Here is a 23,621-nt window from a genome sequence, read left to right on the forward strand (position 1 = left end):
GTAGCAAACACAGTGATTTGTACCATAACCACATCATAATGAAGTTTCGAACTGAAAAACTTTGTATATGCTTTGCCAGATGGTCTTTCTGCTATGGGGGCGAACCCCACACTTTCCACGATAATGGGTCGTGGTGGCCCAGATGTTGACTGATGTTAATACTGCATCAGGCGGGGGTGACCTCGTGTAGTTAGCTCGCGGTCACCTCTTCGCCATGACGCCGTAGCCCACCGCATGAACGCTTGCACCACTATCTAGCTACTCCAGACCTGAGCCCCCGCAGGGGAACCACACTTTACTTTGGTCCAAGACAACTACACGGACGGGTCAAGAAAAAATCGTGAACCGGAGTTTCTCAGCGACGACTTTTCGGAATTTCGCTGGATCCCGTTCCTCACGCAGATCCACCCACGGGGAACCTCGCAGCCGACTTGCCCAACGTCTGACCGGCTCCGGCGCCACGTGCCAGCCGATAAACTCTTTTCTTTCCTCATTTAAATTCTCATTCTCGGCTCCGCATCGTGACTCGCATTGCCGGCTCTTTAAAATTCGAAAAATTAAAATTTATAAATTAAGACGAGGACAACGTTGAGGTGTGACGAGGTGTAAAGTGCCCCGCCACATGGCTCTTTTAAAACAGACAAGACATATACGTTAAAACAGTGAGTCGACAAGCTAATTGATCAGAAGATTTACCTGTGAGGGTAGTTGGCGCCCCCAACAGGCCGAGGGCGAGCGTTATAGTCCATGAAAGCGTGATATATTCTTATCGACGCTCTTAAAGCTATTAACGATATCGTTAACAGCGTTTTGCGATCGGTAATTTTAAGCTTCTTGAGGGCTTCGATTGTCTCCTTGGGTAACGCTCTCCTCGTTCCCACCACAATCGGTAGGACTTCCCCAGACAACGCTCCCAGTTGTTCTTGGAGGGTTGGAAGCAGAGGTTCATACTTTTCCAGCTTGGCCTGCCGGCCCTGTGCAAGTGGATTCCCGTCTTCGTGGCGGACTGTTACATCGACCACGAAGACTCTTCCCTGGCTCTGTACCACCAGGTCAGGTTTGAGATTCCCACTCGCTGGAGTGCGGATGGTTGGCTCCAACGTTACTGCTGCTTCGTTGTTTTTTTTGGTCGCCGCATCGGCGATTAGGTTTTTAATTTCATAATGGCGATCGATTCTTTGGACCGTTGTACTCGTACAAATTCCGAGAATGTGGCCCAGTGTCTCATGCTGAGCACCACACCTGGGACTGCCCTATTTAATGCCACCCTGTCACCGGCGACGTTGGCTCGCAGTCTGAGGGCCGATATGAAATTGCCCGGCTTTAGGAGCTTTTTATTGGTAAGCCAGGCGTTGGCAATTTTGTTGTCGGCGAAGGACATAATGGACTTGCCCTGCGAGACCAGGGACGCCCACCTTGCAAGCTCTGATCTCTTCATGGCCAACTTATAGCGGTCGAGGTCTTTGGGGTCATAAGTTGGCCACGGATTCACTCGTGTGGCTTTTGCTAAGCTATTTAGACGGCTTGCCATGCCAGCATTTAGCCAAAGAGCTCGCATCACTCAATCTGCGGAATGCTTGAACTTCAATCCCGCTTTCAAGATGGAGGTAACAGCTATTGTCTCCAACTTGGAGATACCTACTCCGCCGTCTTTCATGCCACAATAAATAAGCCCGTCTGTAGTGGATTGTGGCAAGTGGCAAATGCGTTTTATCACTCCTCTTAGCTACTGGTCTAGTTGACGTGACTGGCCGAATTGCGACCACCAGTCTGTAGAGGTAGTGAGGGACTAGGTATCTGGAGATTAGTTCGACTTTCTGGTGCGGTTTTAAAGAGAGGCGGGAGGCCCTAAATAATGCCCCGCCGAACTCTTCCCTCAGGCCCTCCAATTTCACGTCTGCCCAAGGAGATATTCTCACACTCAGATAAGTGAACGCGGACTCCGCGGTCGCGGCCGGGATCCTCTCTCCATTTGTCAGTGTCAATCCGGAGTCTTTAGTGGGTGCGATCTGAAAGGATGTACACTTGGGGGCCGAAATTTTCATTTCCAACCTTCCAAGGTACTCCCCAGTTGCTCGTAACAGGGCGCTGGCTTGTGGTACATCAGTCGTTGTAAGAATAGGTCATCTGGGAAAGCCAGACTTGAGACACTCGCACGTTCTCCAACCTCATACCCCGGAAGAATCTCCAGCTGCCGTAAAAGGGGTTCCAAAACTGCGATATATATAAAGGGGCTGAGGGGGTCGCCTTGCTTCACCCCTCGCTGAAGTTTCAAGGACACTTCCACTGTGCCCTGTTTGATGTTCGTGTGCAGATCCTTGTAGGAATCCTCCACGAGTCGTACCACCGGCTCGGGAAGACCCTTCATTCGCAGTGCAGGACCAATGATCTAGTGCGGAACTGTGTCGAAGGCTTTAGACACATCCAGGCACACTGCGACCAGGCTTTGGTGTTGGCTCTTTGAGTGCCGCAGCAACTCACTTAGGATCTGCACATTGTTAAAGCACCCTGCCTCCGACACAAACCCCTTTTGGCGCGGGTGGAACCGTACGTGCTCTCTGAGTTTCTGGTCGATTATGCCCCAGTATAACCGACTCAGGATTGAACTTATTGTGATGGGCCTATAACTCTCTGCCAGCGCCGGATCTTTACCGTGCTTAAGCAGGAGTTGTGTATGGTTCATCCTCCATTGTGTTGCCTGCATCGTACAACACAATAATAAATTAAATAGAAGGTGGAGGATCTCGTGTACAGTCCAACGGTTGAGGTGTCGCTTTTGAATACAGTCTGGACCTGCAGCCGACTTTGTTTTGGTTTGGGATATCCTCGCTTTAATTTCCCTCAATGAAATGTGTGTTAAGACGTCTTCGGTGTCTAGAGGGGGAGGAAAATCCCAGTGAGGGTGCTGTAACTTCGGCTTGTAATTCCAAGGTGCCTGGTACAGCCTTTCGATGAAATAGACTTGTGTCTAAAAAAGAATTACATGTGCCTGAAGGACGGGTAAAACTGCAACATTTCCACAATTTAATTTCGTATGACGCCAAAAATGAATATATATATATGCGCCAAAGTTAACTGAAAAACATGTAAATCCACAACTACATGAAAAAATGACCAGTCGATATGCGTTTCAGTTATTTAGTGGAACTGTTGCAGATGCTCTACAATTGTTAAAAGACAAAGGAGAACCTGGATTTAACGACTGTGGCCCCACAATTCAATTTTGTAGGCGCATCAATGAGGTATCAGACGTATTAAACTCAAAAGATAATTATAGTGCTTTAAGACCAGGTTCTAAACAAGAGAGAGTGTTAGAAGATTTTTTAACATACTTGGACCTATGGGAATGTTGTGCTGAACCTAATTACTTTTTAACACGATCGACAGCACTAGGGTTACGAGCCACTATTAACACAACTTTAGATTTGCCGAAATACTGTACCACCGTTCTTGGATTCAAACACTTGATGACAACAAGAATTAATCAAGATCCCCTCGAACATTTTTTTAGACTGTTGAGAGCTGGAGGTGGTGCAAACAATAATCCTGAAACGTTGCAAGTGGCTCAAATTTTTAGGCTGTTATCCCTCTATTCTCTTGTCAAACCGCCCAAAGGTAGTAACGTTACAGGAGGCAATCTACTTGATGCATTAGTTCGGCAAGAAGATGATACTGTAAGCTACAATACAACAAAAAAGCAATTAACAAAAGTCGAAATGGATCTTCAGTTAGACCAAGTTTTGACACGTGATGTTGGAAATGGGGCAGCAATGCGATTTGCTGACAACGAGGAGGCCTTTGCGTATGTGTGTGGCTTTATTGCCCGCAGACACAAACCAAAAGATTGTTCTTTGTGCTACAAGTCAATCATTGGTGATGGTGACGAGAACTACAATGCCTTCATTATTTTGAGGAGCCGGGGCCACTTAACTTTTCCTTCCGTTGATCTAATAAGGTTACTACAGGAAGTTGTGGTTATAATCTCTGACTCTTTAAAAGCAACCATTAAAAGGAACACATTACTTGAAATTTTGTTCAAAATCCTGAACATGAAAAAACATTGACGAAATCAATAATCATGTCGTTTTTAATCACAAGAATGTGTTTTTCTTGCCAAAAAGAGGCTAGAAAACGAACTGCCGCCACAACAAAATCAAAACGGCACGCAAAGCTTGCAAAACTTGTGTAACTTTACTAATTGTATCAATTTTTATTAAAAAATAACATTTTGTTTAACTTTCTTATCGTTCCACTTAACATTTGACAGTTCAGTGACAGTCCCCGAAATGTCACATCTGGCGTTCGTTTTTGATCACGTAGTTGCAGGTATAAGTTGACATACCATTCTTTCTAATATCTTGGTTTTAACGTAGGCAACTGCTTTGTTATTTTATTATAAGATCAAATTAAACTAAATATAGGAACTTACATTACCTAAACTTACCACAGTGTTCAGAAATTTTGAAGTTTTCTCTATGAATCGCTTTAAGCCATTTTTCTCTCATGTTGTCATCTTTCGGAAATTTGAAAACATGCACTTTTTCGCCGGTAGCATAATTACCACTACACCGTGGAACACAGCATTTGTTTACCATTTTTGAAAAGGTATATTCCACTGTCACTTGTTATTATTTGATTTTAAACGTTTTATTACAGTTTTACGTTTATTATATGCAACATTTATTATTATTATTATTATTATTCAAAGAACCCAACAGAAGAATTCCAATTATAGGGTTCTGTTAAAAATTAATGACATCAAGAGAATGAGAAGTATCTGTATAGCCTGAATGCTCTAGATTGACATCAGTTGCATATGCAAATGTATCAAATACTGCTGAAATTTCTCGATTTGACGCAGTTCAAGGTACAAGAAAATAGGTCCAATTGGCAATGCAGGTCATTTGCCAATCTGCACATGTTGCACAATGGTGAAAATTTGCCTACGTCTGTTCTATGAGCTGGCAGATAAAAGAGTCTATAATGCCGCGATTTCGTGCCTCGAGATCCAGCATTAAATGCTAACTGGGATAAGATTTCCGAACAGTATAAAATATTATGCAGGAGTTTGAAAGCAAATATTGCTAACGCTTTTTTACAAGAAGTAGCAAAGCTGACACAGTCAAAACGATTTAGAAGATATGTATGTGCAATACCAATGGGAGGATATTCACCAACATCCCGAAGATAAAGGTATTTTAGAAATTTTCGTATGATCTGCTCTAGTTTAACTGCTTGAATATTATGATGCGGCTGCCATATGATGCAAGCATAGTGAAGTTTACTTCTTACAAATGCATTAAAAAGCATTGTGAGAGTACGACTGCTTTGGAAATCCCGCGAGTTTCGAATCAAAAAACCCAGCAGCTTCATAGAATCAGACACCACATGATCAATATGGCTTGTAAACGATAACTTACGGTCAAAAATTACACCAAGATCCTTTACTGTTTCTGGCCTGTTCAAGAGATTCAAACTTAAGGTGTAATCGAATCTGATATTTTCCTTTTTCAAAGAAAAAGACATCACTTGACATTTGTTGATGTTGAGACAGAGCTTGTTTCTTGTACACCAGTTCATTATTTCGTCCAAGTTTGCCTCTAGCGTAACACAGTCAGACCATTCGCTAATTTGTTTCAACAACTTGGCATCATCGGCAAACAAGAAAAAAGGTACAGTTAGTTTGTCACCAATATCATTAATAAAAACCAGAAACAGCAAAGGACCCAAAACAGAGCCCTGTGGTACACCCGAAGTGACATCTATAGACCCTGAGTCATACCCATAACAATGGACGTACTGCTTTCTACCTTGCAGCTAGGAACAGAAAAACTTCACCAACATAGGAGAAGCACCGACAAACTGAAGCTTTTGGATTAAAATGTTATGATCCAGGGAGTCAAATGCCTTTGAAAAGTCAAGATATACTACATCAGTTTGGAAACCCTTATCGATAGAGTCAGATATGAGTTGTGTAGCGCAGAAAAGATTGGTAGTTGTGGATCTACCACGCATGAATCCATGTTGACTGGGTGATATTAATTTAGAAAGTGCAAAATACAATTGGTCTAAGATCAGAGACTCAAAAATCTTATCAAAATTATTAATTATTGAGATCGGTCTGTAGTTTTCTATCACACTTCGATCTTTAGATTTATGAGTAGGCAGAATTTTTGAAATTTTCCAAATTTTCGGAAAAGTCCCCGTTTTTATGCAGAGATTGAAGAGCACAGACATAGGCTGCGATAACACACTAGCACAGCCTTTCACAAAAAAGACAGGAATCCCGTCAGGGCCTTGAACATAGTTTGACTTGATTCTTTTTATGGACTGAAATACCTCATCAGCAGAAACAGAGCATAAACATATGTTATTGTGGTTAGATATCGAATCGAATTTAGTGTAAACAGCAGCTGGGTCACTGTAGATTGATTGAAAAAATTTGGCAAAAGCATCCACAATATTTACTGGCCCCGATATAGTTGACTTACCAATCGACATGCAAGATGGCAAACCAGTGCCTCGCCTCTTTTGTCTGAGATATTGCCAGAACTTCTTAGGATTCTCGTTAATGTTTCGTTCTGAAGTTGCGACAAATTCTTTATATGCCAGCGATATATCACTCTTAACACTGCCTCTTAATTCTGTAAAAGATACAAGATCCTCGGGATTTTTAAATTTCATGTAACGCCGACGAAGTTTCTCCTTGATTTGTACATTCTTAATTATTTGCGGAGTGAACCATACAGGATATTTGTGCTTTTTATTTTTATATTTAGGTACATGATCATTTAAGATTTTATATAAAATATTGTAAAATGAATCAGAGGCGGCATTAACATCATCACTGCTGCTTTCAATAGAAGACCAGTCAGCATCAATCATTGCATGATACAGATCTGGAAAATTTGCTTTCCGGAAGTTATAGCTTGTTATATCTGCAGCACGCTTTAAAAAACGAGAAAGCGGACTATTTAGAGCAATAGACACACAGAGGGATGGATGATAGTGATCCTCATCAACCAAGGGGTCATTAGAAGCGGTAACCACAACATCGAAGTCTCTCACATTGGAAAGGACGAGATCAAGGCACTTACCATTAACATTGGGTATATTATTGAACTGCTTGAGGTTAAAAAATTGTATCAACTGCGACATGGCAATCATCTTAGCAGATGGCTGCACTGATTGTTTAATATTGACAAATTCGGGCAAATTGAAGTCACCAAGAATAAGCAAGTTCGAGGAATTAAGGCTATCCAATATAAGAAGTGCATCGACAACAGAGCGAAAATATTCAACAGTCAGAGAGGGGGGGAAATAAATGACAAGTACCTACAATAGTATTAAAATTACTTAACATAGAGGAGACTCTAACCGCTACTACCTCAACCAGGTGTAAAGAATCAAGAGGAGTATTACTGAGGTTAATTTGTTGACTAAACAATGTTGCTTTCACCGCTAGGAGTACACCACCTCCACGAGATTTATTGGAACAGCAAAAATTTCGATCCTTCCTGAATACAGTATAAGTCTGGTTAAACAATTCATTGTTACCCAGGCCATCATGTAACCAAGTTTCCGCAATGGCTATCAGATCAAAGTCACAAGAAGCAGCAGAGTTAAAAAAAGTAACGGTTTTGGAGTTTAAGCCACGGACATTTTGATAATATATACTCAGAGCTGAAGAAGAACTACACTCCCTTAATTGGCAACTAATTTTAACTTCCTGATTGTGTTCACTGAGACTTTCGTTCAAACAGTTGTTACAAGTTTTGCCAATGGAGACCGAGCACGAAATATTTTCTAGTTTTTTGACGAAACCAAAGAAGAAGGAATTTCAAACAAATTGCGTTTGAAATTATTTACTGCATATTTATAGGCCGTGCATCGGTCATATTCCCATGCCGCATGAGCAACGTCGATGTCTTTGGGTTTGTTCTTTAACGAAATGCAGTTTATGCATTTTTTGAAGTCACGAGACGCATCACATACCTTAATTTCGTGGTCACCCGCACAAACAGGACAACAGACTTTCTGATTACACTGCCGAGACATATGATTAAAGCCATTACAATTGAAACAACGAGGGACCGAAACGGCATCAAATACCGAGCAACTGGTTAGTCCGATCAGAATACTGCCACGATCAAGAATCCGAGAGTAGGACAATGTGTCGACCTGCACTTCTGCCTGAAAAATTTTCTTATTTTTAGCTGTAGGCCAGTGACACACTAAACCGCAACTAGAGGGATCTATTATCAAGTCAGAATTTTGACTTAAAAGGTACGTGATAATGTCTTCCTTAACTATGTCTTCTGATATACCCACAACTCAAATTTTAGGACGAAGTGAACTAACTAATTTCACATTATATTTACCGCCAAGCTTTTCCGTTGCAATCTGCTCCAATTTGTCTTGACCTGCCCCATCCTTACAAGAAATAATTAGACCACCACCAGATACAAGTGAAACTTGATTTATATTAATTTTACCCTGCTTGAGGTCAACGTTGCGCAAAATATCAGACTGTGTTTGTGCAATAGGCTGATTAGAATCCTTCGGCTTAATCACTATTTTTTTACCTGTCGCTTGTTTTGTTTTGGCTGCATTGGAAGAAGCAGAGCATTGGTGACTCGGAGAGATATTTTTTTCCGTAAGACATTTAACCAAGTCTACATTAGATTGCTTGAGAACCTCGATCTGAGCAGATAGCTCACTTCTCACAAAATCAACTTCTTTACTGACAATGTTACGAACATATTTTAAGAAGATATTCTCCTCCAAACCGGTTGGTTGGTTGGTTGGATCCGGTGAAAGTGAAGGCGCTTCGAAAACCCCATTGCAGTCGATACACAGAATTTTAAAGTGTGCGGAACGCCTCTGGATCCTCATGAACACCACTGCCTCTTCGGCACACAAACCCGCGCAAGAAAAGTGCATCCCTCGACCACATAAATCACATGAAAGCGAAACATCCCGATCAACCGCGGCATTGCAGTTTCTCTGCGAGTTGGCCATAATCTAGCCAAAAATTTAACGCCCTGAAAATATAAAATAAAAGGTAATCGCCGAGGTCACTCGCCTCCCTAATTAAACGGAGACGAGCGCGCGGAGCGAAAAACCGCAGTCACTCGCCTCACCAAAAACCGAACCTTATCGCGCAAAAAGTTATCAGCTCTGTACAACGATAAAATACAATGATCGTTTAACGACCAAATTTAGGAAAAATATCAATGTTACAATTGAGAAAAATATGTGGTATGGAAGCCGGTAATCTAACGAACAGTTTGACACCAAACTCACCGCCACATCCAACAATAAAACCACTTGTAGCACGAAAAAGGAAAGCACAATAGAACCACAACCGATTTCGATTAATTTAACTTTATAACACGATTAAAAACAAATTAATTAGCAGTTTTGTCAGCGAAATGCACTCCACGCGTTGCTCAAGTTATGGGCGAGTACAGACTTCCTAGGCCTTCGAGGCGTGACGTCATGTGACGTCAGCGTCTGGTTGTCTGGCTTTATTCATTTAGGTGGTGTTGATTTAACGCTTGGTATTTGCAAATTTCAAAGTCAATCTCGTGTGAATAAATCCTATGGATCATGGTCAGCTGGGGGAGGTAAAGACACAGTCTGACCCGGCCACGTTTGCAGTGCTTACGTGCAATGTAGAACGATACAATTCGACACGTTTATACGTACCTACGTCAGAAATTAAAAATTGTTTTAAACGTTGCAGTGTTTACATCAACCAAATAAATAATTTAAAATAATAAATTATATATTTAACGGAATTTTTGTGCTGCTTTTTTGCCTCCCCTGACGAGCCGCCACTGATCCTTATATAATTCAAGAAGGACATTTAACCGATTAAACTTTTGTGAAGTACTAGATGCACTTTTTTTAGTATTAATACCATTTATTGCAATGTAAGTGAAATACCAAGAGCTCTTCAATAAGTATGTATGTACAAAGAGGATTTACATGAATAACAGCTTGAATTAAAATGGGCGTGAAAAGATTTTGAGTTATTATTATTATTATTATTATTATAAAAAATGTTGTTACACAGTCTAGGACTGGTTTACAAATCTATGAGGGGCGTGATGACCAACTCAATAGACCGGGACCAATGGCTTAACGTGACTTCCGAATCACGAGATAGAATATAGCCTTTTTTTCTTTTTTTTTTTTTTTTTTTTTCGCCCTGGGTCGGAATCGAACCCGCGACCCTCGCGTCCCTGAGCCGAAACGGACTCCCTTAGGCTATGTTCTATATTCTATTATTATTATTTAGTTAAGCTTGCCAACAGGTAATGACCTAATTACAGGCAAGCTATCATTAGTTAGGCAGTAAGTGGAATGAGTAGCAGCATGATACTACTCTCCCATTAGGAATCACACTTACTGCCAGCTTACATATATTCTTGCTATATTAAGAGGCATATGTCAGGACAGACCTAAGTTCAGAGGGTCTTGTAAAGAATATGTCGATTTTATTGGAGTCCGCTTTGGTTGAACAGCTGTTAACCATCCGGTATAACGGTGACATTAGTAGAACATTTGTCCTCGCAGATCTTAGTTCAAAAACTTCACATCTTCTACAATTAAAAGCAGGAACCTTAATAAGAAGCTTTGACAAAAGGTAGGGGCATTCAACAGAAAAGCTGAGGACATCCGACAGAAATTTGATTTTAGCAAAATCCCGTCTACTCGCCAATGAGTGAAGCTGAACACATTCTAAAAGGGTTTCCTGCTGAAGTCCCCTAGATGGGTATTGACCAGTTTCATTAAATACTAAAAATTTAGCAAAATGCCTTTGAATCTTCCCCAAGGCCCAGGTGTGGTTATTGTATATTGGTGACCAAACAATACCAGCATACTCCAATTTGCATCGCACATAAGCCTTATAAAGCGATACAATTGCCTCAGCACTATGGAATAATCTCGTGTTACGAAGAACAAAACCCAGAGATTTGTAGGCAGCAGATGTCACATATTCAATATGATTGCGAAAAGTGAGACCACAATCGAAGACAACTCCAAGATCCCTGAATTCAGTAGCACGCAGTATCTTTACCCCACCTATCCAGTAGTCACATATAATTTTGTCTAACTTCCTTGAGAAAGTCAACACATAGCACTTCTTAGTATTGATTAGCTGATCATTGTCATTGCACCATTTTTGAATGATGTCAAGATCTTTCTGCAACCTAGAACAATCATTAAGTGTCGAAACTGTACGATAAATCTTCAAATCGTCAGCATACATTTGAAAATTTTCATTTAATAAAGAGGTCAGATCATTGATAAATATATTAAAAAACAGGGGTCCAAGGACAGAACCCTGAGGAACCCCTGAAGTTTGAGAGAAAGATTCAGATCTGAAGCCTCTATATTGAACAAACTGAACCCTTTCCTGAAGATATGACTCAATGAGCAAAATCAACCCATCGGATAAACCGAAATCATCTAATTTATAAAGCAGTAACCTGTGATTCACGCGATCAAATGCTTTGGACAGGTCCATATATACGTAGCCAACGTTAAATAACTAGCCGTGCTGAGAAAAAGGCAACGTCGCAATCGTTCAGACTGGCGGACCGGGTAAACCGCCGAACATCCAACGCCTAACAAACATAAAGGCGCGTTTTTACACGTTCTTAATAAATTGACATTGTTTATTACATCATTGTTACAATTCCTATCTTACCCTTATGGAGTGAATAATTGATGATATCTAATTTTACACTGTCCAGCAGTAGCGGCTCGTAACAAAATCAGAAGGGGGAGCAAACTTTTTTTTACAGACAGAATAGATATTTATAACACACTTTTCCTCATCACCCTAGAGGTAGAGTGCAAGATGCGTTTTTTTTTAATGTGGTTTCCCCAGTAGGCCTAATCCACAATAAAATAACAAGTAACTAAATAAAAAAATATCAAAATTTAAAAATATACCTCTTTTGCATTTAATTTAAAAAAAATGTTACTTGAAGGTGTTAAGTTTTCGTGTTTTTGAATTTTTTTCCGTCTCACAGGTGTTCTTCTTTTTCTGTCTTTCTTTGGAAGCTGTTTCGTTGTTTTTATTTTTGACGTAGTTGTTTAGACATATATTTGCGAAAATGGACAGAAGAGAATTTAGTATATCTTTATAATTTTTACCGCAATTACAAGTTTCCATAAATTCTCGATAATAATAGTCTGACTCAATACTAAGCACTGTCAAACTGCATAAAATTTGTTTTTGTTCAACGCTATGTAAAAATTTTGACAAACACGTCTCGTCATTCAAAATATATTCTAAAATAGCGCACATATGTACAAACAAAAACATCACTGATTCAGTTGCAGTAGACAGACCATTTCTTTGTAAATTATCAAAATATATGTCGTCTACACATTCTCCTTTTTGTGCCCTAATTAGAGAAATACACTCGGAACATCTGATTTTCTTTGAGATGGAATGTGCTGCATATCCGCATACATATATTTTTGCGGAGTAATCTATTTCGCAAGTTTGAAGATAATCTGTTTCCAACAATATAAACATAAAATTTTGGACATCTTTAAAATCACTATCAATGTAATTATTTTTTTCGTCACTATCTTCCCTCATATCAACTTTTTGTTTTAATTCCTCAATAGAAAAATTTCCTTCAAGTTTTTTAAATATTTTTTTAACTCTAATTTTTTTCTCAGCTCCCAGTAAGTCGTCATAAGATACATTGTAATTACATCCTGAGAGAGAACGATATAATCCAAATCGTTTTTCCAAATTATCAGTACTAAATTTTCCAGCTAATATGTATTGTAAATCAATGTATGTTTTAAAACAATAATCAATTACCGATATTAAAACTAAAGTACTTTGACGTAAAGCATGGTACGTTTCATTGGTTAATTTTCCGTTCATATTATTTAAACTGTGCCACTTGTCTAGCCAAACAACACATTTTTTTAAAAACTCTAGTTTAACATCATTCCCTAAATTAGACTCAAGTGGTTTTTCAAAAGGTGTGCACCATTCATTTCTTTTGATTTGTCCTTTCATGACAGACGAGTTATTGACTATATCCCACCATTTTCTAATAATTTCAGTAAATTGGGCTGTGTCATTCATTCCCTTAGATTTTAAACAAGAAATTGTAGATTGATGAAAAATATTATCAGCTAAAATAACTTTTTGTCTTTCAAAAACTGTTGGGTAAACCGATTTGTAGCAAAGTTTAAAAGCCTGCTTAATAAGAGAATTTTGTTCTTCGTAATAAATATCCCTAATATTTTTAAATTTAGCATATTTTAATGTCTCTAAATCATCCCAATCATAGAAAACAAAGGTCTGCTCTAAATTCTTTAAATTAAGCCAATTCTTTCAAATATTCTTAAAAATGTGCACAGTATCATAAGCAAGAAAAATTTTGTTTTCAACATTTTTTGGATTTGGGAATTCGAATGACTGTGAAAGACTTTTAAACATGTGTCTATTAATGGAATGATTATCTGTTATAACGCAAAGAACTTCAAAACCACACTCTTGAACAAAATGTATTATTTTGTTAGTTATTTCAGCAACCTCTGTTCCTTTAATATTTTGTACTGGTAATAATTTAACAACTTCTTTTGTGTTTCCAAATGCTGAGCTAATCATATAAGTTAAAACAGTTTTCGCTAGTTCATTAGAAGTTTTATTTGAAGCACAACCTATTATACTTTTAGATCTATAATCTAACCGAGCAGTAATATAAATTTCGTCTACCAACAGTAGTACGACTCGTTCTAAAGCAGTTAAAGATTTGGACACGTTTAAAAGATAATTTTTATTACCAAAATCAGAATTTGGGGAAATTTGAAGTGAGGAAGATATTGACTGTAAGTATCTTTTGTGAGGTAAAATAAAAAATTGTCTAATTAATTCATAACAAGTAGGTGACTGAGAATACAAAATAAAAGCCATTACTACAGTGGAAGCAGCATATTTAGGTTTCTTATTTACAATTTGTCGCACCTGATCAACAATAATTTCTAATTGTTTTATTTGTTCAAAATGTTGTTCTTTCGCTTGTTCTCGGGCGGTTGTTAATAAAGTCAAACTTCTTTTTAAAATACTTAAAACTGGTGGAATATAGCTATCGCTTGAATCTTTATATCGGGCTAACAAATTTATCAATTGAGACCATCTATAGATTTTCAAATCATAAGGCAAAATCCATTTTAAGTCTTGTGGAGTTAATTCTTCTCCTTTTATAAAAACTTTTACTTCAAGACATTCATTAATATAAATTGTTGTCTCAATATTTAAAGAATCATTAAAATTCAGTGTAAAAAAATATATACCAAATTCAACAATTTTATGTTCCCAGCCAATCAAATTAAGTTCGATTGAAAATGTTGCTATTAAATCATTAAAATTGTTTATTATATCTGCTTTCATAAAATTCTCTACTTCATCGTTTTGCCTTTTAGAAATTGTTTCACGCCTAAACTCTGGATCTGTTTTCTCTTTAATTGCTGGCTTTGATAGATAAGACGCTAAATTTGGAAACACGCTAGGAACAGCCCCATCTTTTAGTCTGGGCTTTTTTAAAAGCAATTGTTTACAGCTTCCATCAGGTTGCAAATGTTTATCATATAAAATGATATCATCAGAACTAAAATGTAATTGACAGACCACACTTGAAGCTGAAGGTATAAAGTTTTTTCGAGGGATTATTTTTAACCAAGCTTGTTTGCGTTCTTCATTTGTGGGAAATTTAAAAACACTTACACCGCGATTGTTCTGTGAATTTTTTAAAGATGAGTCGTAATTACTTTTACAGCCTGTTACACAACACCTACTAGGCATGTTTGAATAATATTTAAGTTTTAAATACCTGTTAGAACCAACGATGTTTCGTTTATTAACAAAAGTTAGGTTAGGTTTGTTTCGGTTTAACTTCCACCAAGTTGACGGCTTTAATTCCAGAAGAAAATGCCACAATTTATTTCACAAACTCTATACTAAATTCCCTTCAACTTTTAAACAACTTGCTAACTTAAAATTCTCGAAATAAACACAGTTTTCTGAATTTCAAACGTTAAGATCACCGTGTTCATACATGCAAATCTGCACAAACTGACGCGATCCTAGGTCTGCGGGCATTGTTGCCAAATTTACTTGAGCACGGCTAGTTCATTTAACGTTGGCTACGATATATATAACATCAACCTGCCCGTGCGCATCCAAACTTTCACACAAAAATTGCGTGGTGGAAACCAAATTAGTGACGGTAGATCTTCGAGCCATAAAGCCATGCTGGTTAACAGAGATGTTTGACGATATGTGGTGATATATTCTTTCAAACAGAATAAATTCAAAAATTTTAGCAAAGTTGTTGATTATTGCTATTGGCCGATAGTTGGTTATATCGGATTTATCACCATTTTTGAATACTGGGCAGAGTCGAGATTCCTTCCACTTAGCTAGAAACACAGAAGTTTTAACAATAAGACTAAAGATTATTTTTAGGGGACTTGAGAAAATTGTTTTACAGTCACAAAGTAAAAAAGAGGGTATCTGGTCAGGGCCCGCCGTTTGACTATTTTTCAGCTTTTTTATAGCTTTTTGTACATCATCATCAGATATATCATTTAAGTATAACACGTTTTTGTTCACAAGTTCAGTAGGACGTTGATTAGATTGTTGATTTTTATTATTTACCATAAATGATTTCGAGAAGTACCCAGCAAACTTATCTACGATATCTTTAGGATCTTTTAATATAGACCCATCATAATTCATGACGTCTGGAATTGAGGTGGATTTTTTTATCGAGTTCACAAAACTCCAAAAGTATTTAGGATTAGCTTTGACACTGGCGCTCATCCTAGTCACGTAATTATTGTATGCGTGTCTTTCTTTCACCTTAACCTCGGCTCTGAGTTGTTTAAAAATATTGTAGGCATGAATTCGTTCTGAACGCTTATATCTTTGCCATGCCTTATACTTCCTCCTTATTAACTATATCAGTTCCCTGTCAAACCAAGCAGGATACGTGCCAAGAGACCCACCCCTCCTCGGAATATGTTTATCAAAAACTGAGTATAACCTTTGATAAAGCAAATCAACAGCACTCTCAGTTTCATATGCTTGTTCTAGAAACGACCAATCTATACTAGACAACTCAATATATAGACTATAAAAGTCTGCTTTTCTAAAGTTATAGTTCAAAGAAGAGAAAGTCGGAAAGCTATGAGTGTCTTCCGTCCAGCTCGTAGTTATCTCCAGTGCCGGGTGGTAGTTGTCTTCCGGAACAAGCACATCGTCTGCTTTAGCAACACGGCAGGACTTATTACACACAACTAAGTCTAGCAATCTGCCAATACTATTCACAATTTTGTTAAACTGTCTCATGTTAAAGAAATCTAAAAAGCGAGAAAAATGTGTGTATATGGAGGATGTTGATGCATAACACCGCGATTGTGATAAAGTTAGGAAATCAGGCATATTAAAGTCACCTATAATTAATAGATTATTATCAAATAACATATCAGTTGCCATAAGGGAGTCAAAGAGAACTATATAGTCGTCGATTCTACAAGCCGGAGGAATGTACACTAGGCAAATAATGACGGAGCAGCTATCTAGGAAAATTCTGACCAGCAAGATATCAACATGTTTAGGCATCCTAAAGTCATCAAGATCATTAATGTGTAGGCAAACAGCCCTGATGGTCCTTCTCACTGCCAGCAAAACACCACCTCCCCTTCTATTACCGCAAGCAGAAAAATTTCTATCACATCTAAATAGATTATATGCATCCAAGTCTAGTACCTCACCATCCAGAACAGATTCAGATAGCCAAGTCTCCGACAGGGCTATACAGTCATACGGAGCTGAAATAGATGACAAGCGAATATCCTGTAGCTTAGAGTTAAGACCTCTAACATTTTGATAATAGAGCACAAAGTTTTTTGACGCTAATCCAAGGGAACTGACAGATTCGGAAGTGACATCAAGACTAGAATGAGACATGTGGGACAGGGGAGTCTGCTATAAGGAGACACCAAATAAATCCTTTTTAAGTTTGTCGACTACCAGCTCATGTGCACGGCAATTCTTATAGTCCCAGGCAGCATGATCTACGGCAATTAATTCAGAGTTTTCAGAATTTTCTTTCGCTCGAAGGTTTACACAATTAACACAAGTCAAGGTTTCCTCTTTACAGTCATGTACATCATGATTTTTGGAACAGCGAGGACAAATCACCTTATGTTTACAATTTCTGGAGGAGTGGTGAAAGCCATTACAAGTGAAACATCTAGTAACCTCAATCGCACTATAAATAGAACAGCCATTCAAACCTACTAGACAGTGCCCTATTCCTAAGGCTTTCTTATATGTTGTCATATCCACCTCAATTATCGCTTGATAGAGATTATCCCTAGAGCTTCTTATAGGATAGAACTTAGATACCTGATATTCAGAAGTATCATCAAAAATGTATTGATTCTGCCCGACCACATACTTTAACAAGTTCTCTCTGTTTATGTCCTTAGAGAAGCCAGCAACCCTTATCCTTGGACGAAAGGTTTTCACCTCACTGATCTCATATGCCGCTGATAGCCTATCTTTCGTCAGTTGCTTGATTTTTCCCTCATCCCCACAACCAAGCATCACACCACCGTCTCTGAGATTTTTAACTTTGCTGATATTTGCTGCCGACTCAACAGTGCTAAGGTTAATCAATACATCAGATTTAGTCTTATTAACAGATTGAGTTTTGTCCTTAGGTTTTATAATTATTGTATTTTGTGAAATTTTCACTAGGGTCTCGGCATAAGAGGCTCTAGCATCACTCGTCTGCAGACTAGTATCTTGGATAACACATTTTTGTACAGTTTGGTTGAGATTAACTATTTCATTGCGAAGCTGCTTATTTTCAGTACACAGAGTATCTATTTTTGCCTGCATTTCGGCAAGCCTACCCACTAAGCCAGCTAACTGATTCTGAATTATAACCTCTATTAATTCCTGCAACCGATCAGAAGGCATATGAATAGATTGAGAGTTGTCAGAAATTATGTTATCAAGGGAGCACGCTCCGTCTACCAGGGGGGTTGATTTTTTTACACAAGATCTACATTTCCAAGATGTACATGTTCCCTCTTTCTCCATTAAGTCGAAGGTATCATCATCAATGCCTACGCAATGAATGTGAAAGTTTAAAGCACACTGCTTGCAGGAGACATATGTAGCACTCCCAATGTTGCGATTACACTTCTTGCATCTAACCATGTTAGAAATTGAACATGCTATAGTATAACGAGAGGAGAAAAAAAAATTAGGAGAAGATTAACAAACACGCACAGTCAGCCGATCAATGTGGGTCAGCGAACCTTAAGCAAAAACGCTTGATAGTCGCCGGCCTCAGCTAGTTTAGCAAAAAACTCTCCGATAAGCTAATGCCGCCGAAACTTCACAGAACTAAACAATAAATTGGCACAAACTCACCATATAGTCCAACAAGTTGGAAACCGACTAACCAGACGAGGAGAGCAGCCTCTTAGACTCAAGATGAGTCCAAAATTATCAAAAATCGGGATCAGTAGACCACATCAAAGTTCAAAAAACCACGAAGCACTTTTCTTGCGCGATTTTTACACACAAAGATTATATTCTAATTGTTATAAGTGGAGCGAGCAGAAATCGCAGAAGCACTTGCCCAAATCCCTGGTGGATATGTGGCACTAGGCGAAACATCAAATGGTCGACATATTTTACTAGTCTTTGTATTCTGGAGGAGCTAATACCAGCAAGTTCCAAAACTAAACAATCGTTGACTTCTTCCGCAGGTAAATATTGAAATTATATTTTAGCTATTTCCCAGTCGGGTTATTAGATTTATAGTCTTGAGAGAGACCCAATTCTTGCATTTTTCTCCACCACGCTTGGGATAAATGAAATCGACATCCAAGAATAGACCCTTCTTTCCAAGTTCGTTTAATGGCGTTGTGAATGGCAAGCTCAAAATCGACTGTTACAATTTTGGGCTGAAAATTCAGTTCAAATTGCTCGCATTCCCTTTTCATTGACTTGAAACATTTTTCGTAAGTTTCTGTTCTTTTGTCATTAAGAAGCCAAAAAACTAAAGGGACATAATGTTCGTTCTTGAACCGATGGATAGAAAATAATTGTACAAAAAATTTTGTGCAATAAGAAAAAGTTCCATCCAAGTAAATAGTTTCACAATCAGATAAAAATCGGAGATTGTTTTTTATTTTATTATTTACTATATTATTATATTATTTACCATTTATTATCTATTTTTTTTTATTATTTATTTTATTTATTATTATTTATTTACTATATTATTGTATTATTTACTATTTATTATCTATTATTTCCTAAAACAAAGTTTTCGTATTCAATGGTCTTGAAATTTAGACTATTTAATACATTATGAACATCTTCGATATACTGAGGTAGGGGAGGATACTTTCTTCTTCTGGCATTGTATATGTTGGTTTGATGTAACCCTTATCAAACAGAGTGATGGAGTGAAAATTCAATTTCTCTGATTCTGTTAGGTTCTGCAAAATGCCGTGCAATATCTTAAAATAATAACATATGTTAGCGGATGAAAATAATTTCAAATAAGTCGCGAAATACAGAACGATCAAGAATACTTATTCATATATATTTCAAAAGGAAACATTGAAATGAAACTAAAGTTAATGATGCTTTGAAATTAAAAAATATGTAATTTTAATCTTTCTCTATTTTGTCAATTTGTGTCATGTATTAACAACAATAATAATCGGTTATTTCACTTCACATGAAAATATGCAAAAATTTGACAAAAAGGCTATTATATGCATAATATGCATAAATATGCATTTTGCGTATATACCGGTCTTTAGTAATAACTTGATAATTGATCAGAAATATCCGCTCCTTGCTTACATCTATTATATTCCATGACAATTTTCGGCCTGTGCTTATCGTTTCCGCGTCTATCTTTGCCGTCATTTTCCATATTAGCACCAAAACATGTGGACAATATAAGCACATCGCGTTGGTTTTTTCATTTTAGAACTAACAGGCTATTTTTCTGCCTGCTAATTACCTCACCCTTTGCCAATTTAGCACAAACAAACAGGTAGTCCTTTTCTGTGTTTTCTTATAGTTCCCAGTAAATTAGTTTTTCTGGAAAGTAAAAATTCTGCCAGTCCGATACTTGTGTAATAGTTGTCTGTAATCACAAGCCTCCCTTCATCTAGTACTTGTTCAGTCAACCTGACAACTTTAGACCCCGAAAGATCCAGTCCATTCAAATTTTCACCTGAGCCTGCCTGGATGCTGACGTCCCAGGTAAACCCTTGCGGAGTACAAACTTTGTAAAGCTTTATTCCGTATTTGCTCGCTTTGGACGGATTATATTGCTTGAACAGAACTCTTCCACGAAAAGGTATCATGGTTTCGTCTACTACAACTGTATCACCGGGTATATACAATGTGCGAACCTTTCTTCTGAGTACATCAATTAGAAGTTGAATTTTATACAGCCTATTTCCATTATTAGTACCTTCGTTATCAGCAAAATGCCAACATCTGAGTAGAAGTACAAAACGATTGTACTTTATGCTGATTTTATGAAAAAGTTCGTATCCATAAATAATATCAGTTTTCCAATAGCACTCGACAGTAGGAAAATCTATAATTCCCATAAGGAGAATAACACCCGAAACCGATAGACTACGTGTACATTATACATATAAGTTATAAAGAATGATTACCAATAAACTGATACCTACATTTCCTCCGGGTCTGTGTCTTTCCATCTTGACATTCTAGCAGACCTTGCTAATCGGTGGGATTCTAACAATTGAGCTGCGTACTTATACATCAATTAGTTGTAGAGTTGGACCACATTGTTGAATAGGCAACTGGATACCACTTTGTTCAGTAAATTCAAATGTTTGTATATTCAAAACTTATTGGAACCAACAGTCTAAAGAATTTTCCATAATATTGCTGCCATTATCAATAGTTTCATCATCATGGTAGAGGTCATCATCACTTATAATCTCTTCGGCAACATCAAAATCGGAAGAGGCTCTCACTGCCATTCTTTCAAAATCGGGATCTAGAAGATTATCGTCTGCACTGCTAATGTCAGACAGGTTATCAATTTCTTCTTGAAGTTCTATGTCAGACAATATTTTTCTTGAACCTGTCATTATATTTAAATTCTTTCACAACACTTCACCAAAAAAACAGAGTAAAACACGTTCTAACTTGTAACACATTTACTGTCTTGCGCGACACACATGCATGTCGTAGGACTTGCTGGTAGAAATGTTTTAGGTACGGAGTTTTACGACCCATATATGGGACGTGCAATTTCTTATGGAAAGTGCAGTGGACTGACGCATAAACGTATGCATAATGTACGGTGGACAGTTAACGTGTTAAAGTAAAAAAATCATCTGACACATGATTAAATAATTAAAAATAAATCCTTCTTCAACTGAATATAAAAAGGTACAAATTTCTACAAAAACAAAGGGTTCTGTCGTCTTGTTTTAATTAATACCTCTCAACAGGGCTATCACAGAATCCTAAAAAAACGTACATACAATGAGAGGGCACCACACATTAAATTTACCACAAATTTTTTTTAAATTATTCTTTAGTTTCTGTTTTATACGACTGACCTGTTTTAGCTGACTCATGTTGTATAATTATAATACAAAATTGGCTAGGTCGCGGTGTGTTGATTTTAATTTATAAGCTTTCTTCGGCGGAGAAATGTACCATGCCTAATTAGAGGCTAGTTTGACCGTCGGAGAAATGTTCGATGTCTTATCATTATCAATACCTAGTTTAACCATCGGAAACATTTACAAACACCGGCCTGACGAAGCGGTATGAAAAACGGGAACTTACTGACATAATCAATGATTACGAGGACATACTTATTGCCGTTGCCGGATTTGAGCAGTGGCCCAAACAGATCGCAGCTGATCATCTGCCACGGTCACTCAGTTTTCCGAAATCTTCCCGCAGTTTTCCGGAAACTTGAGGTGGGGCACGTTCGAACGGTGTAGTCGCCTTTTCCGCACTTCAAGCATGTGACGGATTTCGCTTCGGTACAGTTTCTCGAAAGATGACCGGGGAGTTTACACGAGAAGCACTTTACCTTTACCGAGGGGGTTACCGAACGGCGTTGGAACTTTTCGATGTTCAATTTGTTCTTGTCGATCCTGTCGCACAGATCGAGAAGTCGATCGCAGGAATTGATTTCCTTGTCCTATATTTTGCCCTGATAATATGGGCGAATGTTAGAGGTGTGCCATTACGTCTTGAACCAAACCTGCGCGAGGGCGGAGTCAGCTAGGGATAAAGTAAATTCTAAAAACGCCATCCCTCCAAAATTCTCAAAATGAAAATGTTTCAATTAAAAATATTACTAAATATCATAATTGTAATTTTACAAACAATTACTGCTGATAATATTTGTGCAGAATAAAAGCTAAAAGTTGCTTTTCATTTGCCCATTTGAGCCGATTAAATTACCTCACTTAACCTGTCATTTTTATTGTGCCAAAAATTTGCACCAATTCTGCGTGAAAGTGTGCTCCTCATGTAAAATTGGTGTCGTAGATTTTTTACTTACGGAAATACTATTGAAATACGATTGCTTTTCTTATTTCACGAAGTGATCTAAGGTAATATGAGTCAGTATCACTTGCAAATGGAAATCAAATATTGACAATCATAGATGCACTATTCTTCATCCAGAAGCAAATGCAAAATACGTGCTCTTTTAGCAACTAATGTCATAATTGTGTATCGGTCTGCTAATGCTTTCTTCAAAGCTGTCAAGCATTGTTTTTGTGAATTATCCAAAGACTTTAGGTTTTTGTAGACTTCAATCGACATCAGACAGACTTCGCTGACTCTTCTTCGATTAAAAACAATCGTTTTTGCGAGCTCCGCCTGTCCTAGACGTAGCCACATGTCATACGCGTAACCATTTTCCTTAAGATTTTTATAAGCTTTCCTTGCTTCTTCAGCGATATATACTGAAAAGAGTTTTGTATCCTTTGGATTAGGTAGCTGGATTTGCCATTTTGCCTTTTGATGTGGTCTTGTTCGACCCGCTGCTCTTCCAACGTACACGCCGTAATTATCACAATGAAGTGTTAAAAAACGATCCTCACTTTGACGATCAATAGAGTTGTTAAAAAGTCCTTTGCTTAAGTACGAATTTGACAAAGCCTTAACAAGAATCGTAATAGCCGACCGCAAAACCTGGGGTAGCGACCGTTTTCCAAATTCTACTGTGTCATCGTTCAAATTGCAAAGTCTATAAACTGCTTCTAGAACACTATGGTAACAGGTACCGTACCGTTGTCTTATTGGTTGGGCTTCTCGAGCTACTCGCAAAGTCTCTTCAAATGTAGTAGACCACACTTCTTTATTGTCTTTTATCTTTGAATCTGGTAATCGTTTGAGGATTTGGTTTCGATCTAAGGGTATGATGCCATATGCCGTAAACCCAGAGATTGCATTTGTTTTTGAATTTTCTAAGCTGTTCAATGTTTTATTCAATTGAGCAGAAAAC

General features: G+C 38.0%; 1 protein-coding gene across 1 annotated transcript; it reads right to left on the reverse strand.

Moving 5' to 3' along the window:
* Positions 1-692: 692 nt before the first annotated feature.
* Positions 693-1,531, reverse strand: LOC138140586 (uncharacterized). Its single transcript, XM_069061649.1, has 2 exons — positions 1,199-1,531; positions 693-1,040 (listed from the first exon to the last, which is right to left on the reverse strand). Exons 1-2 carry the CDS (start codon positions 1,529-1,531, stop codon positions 693-695), a joined length of 681 nt encoding a protein of 226 aa, XP_068917750.1.
* Positions 1,532-23,621: the final 22,090 nt, after the last annotated feature.

The sequence above is a fragment of the Tenebrio molitor genome, chromosome Y (genome assembly GCF_963966145.1).
Source record: "Tenebrio molitor chromosome Y, icTenMoli1.1, whole genome shotgun sequence".
Classification (NCBI taxonomy): domain Eukaryota; kingdom Metazoa; phylum Arthropoda; class Insecta; order Coleoptera; family Tenebrionidae; genus Tenebrio; species Tenebrio molitor.

Coding starts and splice junctions, on each gene's coding strand:
- LOC138140586 (XM_069061649.1), bottom strand. CDS start 1,531: ATGGCAAGCCGTCTAAATAGCTTAGCAAAAGCCACACGAGTGAATCCG. Junction 1,041..1,198: donor GGGCCACATTCTCGGAATTT/GTACGAGTACAA, acceptor CTGGTGGTACAG/AGCCAGGGAAGAGTCTTCGT.